This window comes from Trichechus manatus, unplaced genomic scaffold, assembly GCF_000243295.1.
Source record: "Trichechus manatus latirostris isolate Lorelei unplaced genomic scaffold, TriManLat1.0 scaffold00131, whole genome shotgun sequence".
NCBI lineage: Eukaryota > Metazoa > Chordata > Mammalia > Sirenia > Trichechidae > Trichechus > Trichechus manatus.
The window spans coordinates 965377-972357 of record NW_004444067.1 but is presented as its reverse complement, the minus strand read 5'-3'; the positions used below and the strand labels follow the sequence as shown (position 1 = coordinate 972357).

The window sequence follows — 6981 nt, the reverse complement described above, 5'->3', positions numbered from 1 at the left end:
CAGGCCCACCCCATCTCTGCTCCCCCTGCCCACCCCATCTCTCTGCCACCCCAGGCCCACCCCATCTCTCTGCTCCCCCAGGCCCACCTCATCTCTCTGCCTCTCCAGGCCTGCCCCATCTCTCTCCCCCCACAGGCCTGCCCCTTCTCTCTGCAGCCCCAGGCCTGCCCCATCTTTCTGGCCCATGGGCGGGCCCCAGGAGCAGGGTGCCAGTGGGACAGGAACATTTGTCTCCCTCCCACCCCGCAGTCAGTGGGTTCTGTCTACAGCGGCCTGATGCAAGGCGTCGGGGCTGCCGAGAAGGTGTTCGAGTTCATTGATCGGCAGCCGACCATGGTGCATGATGGGAACCTGGCCCCCGACCACCTGGAAGGCCGTGTGGACTTTGAGAACGTGACCTTCACCTACCGTACTCGGCCCCACACCCAGGTCCTACAGGTGAGGGGGGGCTCGGGGCCTGCCAGAATCGTCATTCATTTCTCGTGCGCCTGCAGGGCACCAGGCACTGACGATGCAGCCAGGGTTCTGTAAGGTCGGGTTTCTCCTCTCATGGTGGTGACACTGTAGTTGGGGAAGACGGAGCATTAACAGCATGATTCTAGATCATAAGTGCTAGGTAGAAAGTAAATCAGGTGGTGTGACAGAGGAAGTCTGTGGGGGTGGTGCTAGCAGTCCAGAAGGGCTTCTCAGAGGAGGTGACATTTGCGCTTCGAGCTGAATGAGAAGCAGGAGCCACCGAGGGGGCTCTCTGCAGAAAGAACACCCCAGGCGGAGGAAACAACAAATACAAAGGCACTGCCGAATCCTAGGGTCCTTGAAAGGGAGGGCGTTTGAGGGCTGGCATGCCCCGCCAAGGCAGGGGAGCAAGGGTGGGCTGGGAAGGGGGCCCACCTGTGTCAGAGGCCAGAGCATCCCATCCCGAGGAGCTAAGCCAGCGACCCCACACCGTGCCTGTGTGTTCTTGCAGAATGTCTCCTTCAGCCTGACCCCAGGCAAGGTGACTGCTCTGGTGGGGCCCTCGGGCAGTGGCAAGAGCTCGTGTGTCAACATCCTGGAGAACTTCTATCCCCTGGAGGGGGGCCGCGTGCTGCTGGACGGGAAGCCCATCGGCGACTACGACCACAAGTACCTGCACAGAGTGGTACGTAGACGGGCCTCGGCTGCCCTCCCAGACCCTGGCTTTGTCTAACCGTCCTTCTCACGAGATACAACAGGTGTAGAGAGGAGCAGCGAAGAGACCGGGCGGGCTCAAAGATTTCTCACAAATGTTTCCCCACCCGAGTCAAGACATAGAACATTCCAGAAGCACACCACATACCTCTTCTCTTCCCTCAGAGGCAACCTCTTGCCTTTCTTTTTAAGATTTTTTTTAAATTGTGGTAAAATGTTCAAAACACCAAATTTGCCATGTTAATAACCATCTTTAGGTGGACGAGTCAGCAGCATTAAATACATTCCCAGGGTTGGGTAGCCATCATCACCGTTCAGATTCTTTAGGAATCCAGACTTGCTGGACCCACTGAGACCGGAGGAATTCCCAGGACTTTTGCCCTGAGATACTCCTGAAACCCTGAAGTGAAACTCTCCCCTGAAGTTACCTTTAAACTAGATAGCAGGTTAGGTTAGAAAGTAAAGAATGTCATCCTTGAGTACTGTGCTCTTTAAAAAAAAATGATCTACATGACCCCAAACAGACAACAGTTACTCTAAAGCATGGGTGAGAAGGTTGGGGGCAGGGGGACAAAGTTAATGGGAGTGAAATGTACAGAATGGAAATTCTGACAACATTGACACAATGCAGGTAACCAGTGTCACTGACCATTATGTGTAGGGATTGTTGAATGGGAGTGGGTTTTGCTTGTGTATTTTCGCCAAAAATACAATAATAATAATAAAAGGCATTAAGCTCCTTTTCAAGTATTTATTGACTGTTTAGAGATCCCCTTTTGTGAATATCTCCTCTTTCCTTTAATTTAAATTTAAATTTTTAATTTTTCCTAATCACAAAACAGTAAAACACCACAATTCAACTATATTCCCATATTTTGGGTGAATTTTATAACTAAGAAATCCGACTTCCCCTCCACCCTACCCTTTGAATTTCATCCCACGGAGATAACCAGCATGAGCAGTTTATTAAATATCCTTTCCAACTTCTTTCTTATCTTTATATAAATATATCAATATGTGAAGACATGTATATATATAATTTTTTAACAAAAATAGAATCATGCTATCTCTCTCTATATATATTGATCTGCAACTTGATTTTATGGATGCAGTACTTACGGACAGCTAGGTTATTTCCGGAAAAAAAATTTTTTTTTTTTGCTATTTACAGAGTTGCAGTGACATCCTCCACGCTTTCGTGCTTGTCAGTCATGTTTCTAGAAGGGGATCCCGGGTCTGCAGCTCCTTTGACTTGTCCTGTTGAAGGACAGGCAGCAGCTGGTGGGGGGCTCCATGGCCCGGAGGCTTGGTGTGGCCGTGGGCACCGAGCCAGTTTCTTGGTCCGAGGAGGCTGAGGCTCTGGCACACAGCCGGGATTTTGCTGCTAGAGAGAAGTGAGTCAGCAGTGCAGCAGCTGGGCAGCCCCCTGGCCTCCCTAGGCCCTGGTCAGATTTCAGAGCCGAGACCCTGGTGTCAGCTGGGCCAGAGGTGGCGAGGTTCCTGGTGACAGCCGGCCAGGCGGCCGCCTCTCCTGGCCTCTCATGCCCTACCTCCCGCTCCACAGATCTCCCTGGTGAGCCAGGAGCCCGTGCTTTTCGCCCGCTCCATCACAGATAACATCTCCTACGGCCTGCCCACCGTGCCCTTTGAGATGGTGGTGGACGCCGCACAGAAGGCCAACGCCCACGGCTTCATCATGGAGCTGCAGGATGGTTACAGCACAGGTACGTGCCCACGGCCCCGCCCATCCTGCCTGCAGGTCCCCCGTCAGCCACACCACCCTCTGGGCTAAGCATTGCCCTCCCCCAGTTGCCCTTTATTATGTCATTAAAAAAAAAAAAAAATCAGATCTTTTAATAAAAAGATGGGTTGAAAGTAGACAGACCAGAAGAATGTAAAGAGACTGGAATGAACAGGTCAGTGCTGGAGACGTGTGATTTGAATACGAACATTGGGCAGAAGTCAGCAGCGCAACTAATTAACAGATGACTTATGACCATTTATCAACAAACAGGTTGATCATTAGCACGGAATTACTGTTGAGACAAAAACTACCGTGGAGTCTGGTCCATTGGCCCGTGTTGTTAACTCAGAGTGCCAAACCCACAATCCAACCTTTTGCCATCGAGTCAGTTCCAACCGTAGCGACCCGATAGGACAGAGTGGAACTGTGCCATAGGGTTTCCTAGGCTGTAATCTTTACAGAAGCAGATCGCCACACCACACCTTTCTCCTGCGGAGCGGCTGGTGGGTTCAGACTGCCCACCTTTTGGTTAGCGGCCGAGCACTTAACCACTGCGCCACCAGGGCTCCTTGAATTCAGAGTAGGAACTCAATGTTATGTCATATTTTTTCAGCTGAAGTGAAACTCACATACCATGAAACGAACCATTTTAAAGGGAACAATTCAGGGGCATTTAATACATTTGCAGTGCTGTCCAGCTCACAACCACCTCTGTCAAGTTCCAGAACTTCTTATTTCATTTTTAAATTTAACTTTGTAAAGGGGATATTCACGTGGTCCAGAAACAGAAGTTTTTTCCGTCTCTGTCTCAGTTCCCCCCTGCCCCCACCACAACGTCTCACATTAGTGTCTCACGTATCCTTTTGGAGTTTCTTTATGCAAATATGGGTATGTATTTTTATCCCTCCCTCCTTTTTACTGAAAAAAAAAGTAGCACCTTATTCACATTATTCAGCACCTGGCTTTTTTTTTTTTTTTTTTTTACCTAGCCCAGTATGCTGGTGACCTTTCCCTATTGGCTCATGGGTAGCGTCCTCACTCCTTTTTCACAGCTGTAGAGTATTCCAGTGTAGCGGCTCTGTGGTCATTTTTTAATCAATGATGTAGTTACTCATTTTCCTATTGATGGGCATTTGAGTGGTTTTCCATTTCGTGCAGCAACAGTGTTGTAAGTCACACACAACCTCATGCCTGTGTCAACATCCGTGGGAGAAAGCCGATCTGTAGGAAAAAGTCACAGAGTGCAGGGCTGTGCATTTGTAATATTATAGGTCTCCCTGGGTGGGACAAATGGTTAATGTGCTCAGCTGTTAACCAAAAGGTTGGAGGTTTGAGCCCACCCCGAGGCACCTTGGAAGAAAGGCCTGGCAATCTACTTCCAACCAATCAGCCATTGAAAACCCTATGAAGCATAGTTGTACTCTGGCACATGGGGTCACCAGGAGTCGGAATTGACTCTATGGCAACTGTTTTTGTTTTGTTTTTACTGTGTAACGGTAACTAGGCTGGTGTTTTACCGAATGACTGGGCACCGTAGCCTAGCCAAGTTGACATGCAAAGCCAACCATCACAGACTTGCACAGGACAAACATACGTGCCCACAGTTATGTTGCAGCCTTGTTGTTGTAAGCCACCTGGAGCGCAGGAGAGTGTCTGCTTCTCTGTAGCATCACCAGCAAAGTGTATTATCCAACTTTGGGTTTTTTGCCACATGAATAGTTGAAAACTGGTGTCTTGGTGAAGTCTTAATTTGCATATCTCTTATGAATAGTTGAAAACTGGTATCTTGGTGTGGTCTTAATTTGCATGCCTCTTATTAGCAAAGGAGAGAGGCCATCCTTTCATGTCTTTGGACCTGGCAGTTCCAGCAGCGGCCCTTTTTCCCTGGAAAGCTGGCCCCTCCCTAATGCCGAGTGCCTGAGGCCCAAAGCCTTCGGCAGCAGGGCAGTGGAGGGAGGGGGCTACTCGCTCCTGCCTCGGCTGCCCAGGCCTCAAGCTCCTGCTAACCTTGCTCCTCTGCTTCGCCCCACAGAGACGGGGGAGAAGGGTGCCCAGCTATCAGGCGGCCAGAAGCAGCGGGTGGCCATGGCTCGGGCTCTGGTACGGAACCCACCCGTCCTCATCCTGGACGAAGCCACCAGCGCTCTGGACGCAGAGAGCGAGTACCTGGTGAGTTAGGGGTGGCAGGCCAATGCTAGAGCTACAGGTGGCCAGAGACCCCCATACCCAGGCGACAGGTGCCGGGAAGGGCCTGGAGATGGCCGGAGGGGCTCTCTCAGACCAGCAGTTTCCTGGACTGGTGTGTTCCTGGGGTTGCTGGTGGGGCACCAAGGGACCGGTCACTCTGGACCTTGACTCCCAGCTCTAGCTGGAAATGAAACGGACGTAGAGTCGGGAGACTTGGATGAGACGCTCAGCCCTGCAGCTCGTAACTGCAGGACCTTGAGCCTGTCTCTGCCCTCTCTGAGTGAATTGGGCCCAGTGATGGCTGGGTAGCCGTCTGTGCATGGATTGATTTGTTCATCACATGGGTCCCATTCCCCTTTCACAGGTGGGGACACTGAGTCTGGGAAGTGCTAGAGCTGGGACCAGCGCCCAGCCAGGAGCAGGGTTGTGGGTGGCAGCAGCATGCAAGCCAGGCGCATTTCCCCTCAGATCCAGCGGGCCATCCACGGCAACCTGCAGAAGCACACGGTGCTCATCATCGCGCACCGGCTGAGCACGGTGGAGCGGGCACACCTCATCGTGGTGCTGGACAAGGGCCGCGTGGTACAGCAGGGCACCCACCACCAGCTGCTGGCTCAGGGCGGCCTCTACGCCAGGCTGGTGCAGCGGCAGATGCTGGGGCTCGAACCTGCCCCGGACTACACGGCCAACCACAAGGAGCTGGCCAGCAACGGCGGCCACAAGGCCTGACAGGCAGCCCTGCCTCCTGTGGGGCGGCAGGGGCCCCGGTGCCCGCCTGGCAGACATGTCCATGGGACCCTGGCAGCCCCCAGCTGCCCTCTGAGCCCAGGTCCAGGTGGAGGGCCACCTGCCATGTCCCGTGTATCACTGCTTCCTGCGTTGTGCCCTGGTCCCTACCCTGGTCCCCAGGACCACCAGCCCCTCTGCCATGAGCCATACCCTCCATTCTGGGCAGTGAGGGCACCGCTAGACCCCCCACCTGGCCCCTATGGCTTCTAAGTGGAAGCAGAGCTACCTTTTTAAAGGAGCGCCAACCAGGTTTGTCACTGCCTGGTTCGATGGCCCTAGCTAGCTCCTAGATTTCAAACCATTTTTCTACTGGAGATTCATGGTGGGCATGTTCACTGAAATGTTCCAGAAACTTCTAGGTCAGGAGTGACCCATCCCTCCTATGAGCTTGGGGGTATATTGGGGAGAACCAAGCCTCTGCCCTTTGCCCCCTAGAGGGTGGGGACACAGGGGAGGGATGTTCAGCCTCTCCCTCCCCCTAGCTCGGTGAGTCAGGCCAAGGGCAGGTGGGGAGGGCAGGCAGCACCTCTCTGCCAAATCGAAGCCAGTCTCACTGTGAGCCGCTACAACCTTAACTGGGTGGGGAGGGCCAGCCAGGCGTGGGGGCCCGGCCCACACCCAGCTGTAGCCCCCTGGGCCCTGCCTCCTCTCCCTTCCCCTCCCCGACTGGCAGCCTCCCTCCCTCCCTCCCCACCCCCTCTCTGTGTGGAGGCCCCGTGGATGTTCACAAGCAGCATGCTCTTCTCTGTCCGAAGGATGGACGGCAAAGCCCAGGGCTGGCTTTGCGGAGGTTGCAAGCTGCTGGGAGAACCCGGTCAATAAAGTGTACTACCTCTGACCTCTGGCCCCTGACCTCTGCCTGTGCCACTGCCTGTGTGTCCCATGGCCTGGTGAGGTCTCCCCACCGGACTGGGCTCTCCTCCCGGCCCTCCTGGTGGAGCTGAGACACCGAGCAGTCCAGGGCCTGTCCCCAGGCTGGGAGCCCCCTCTGTGCTCCTCCCAGCCCCAGGGACTCCTGTGCCTCCCAGGAAAGCTGAGGCCCAGCAAATGGCAGCCATTCTCCGCCATCGTCATGCCGGCACCCCACGCTC

General features: G+C 53.8%; 1 protein-coding gene across 3 annotated transcripts in view; it reads left to right on the top strand.

Annotated features, from left to right (window-relative positions):
• The window catches only part of ABCB9 (ATP binding cassette subfamily B member 9), a 22916-nt gene extending 16870 nt beyond the window's left edge, over positions 1-6046 (top strand). For 2 of the 3 annotated variants that reach the window (XM_004384976.1, XM_004384975.1), the window contains 5 exons: positions 250-438; positions 968-1141; positions 2735-2894; positions 4947-5083; positions 5570-6046. In XM_004384976.1, the coding sequence (XP_004385033.1) occupies positions 250-438; positions 968-1141; positions 2735-2894; positions 4947-5083; positions 5570-5830 (921 nt within the window). In that variant the 3' untranslated portion in view covers positions 5831-6046. The remainder of the gene's footprint in view (positions 1-249; positions 439-967; positions 1142-2734; positions 2895-4946; positions 5084-5569) is intronic. The other variant, XM_004384977.1, reaches the window with a different exon arrangement.
• The last annotated feature ends 935 nt before the right edge of the window (positions 6047-6981 follow it).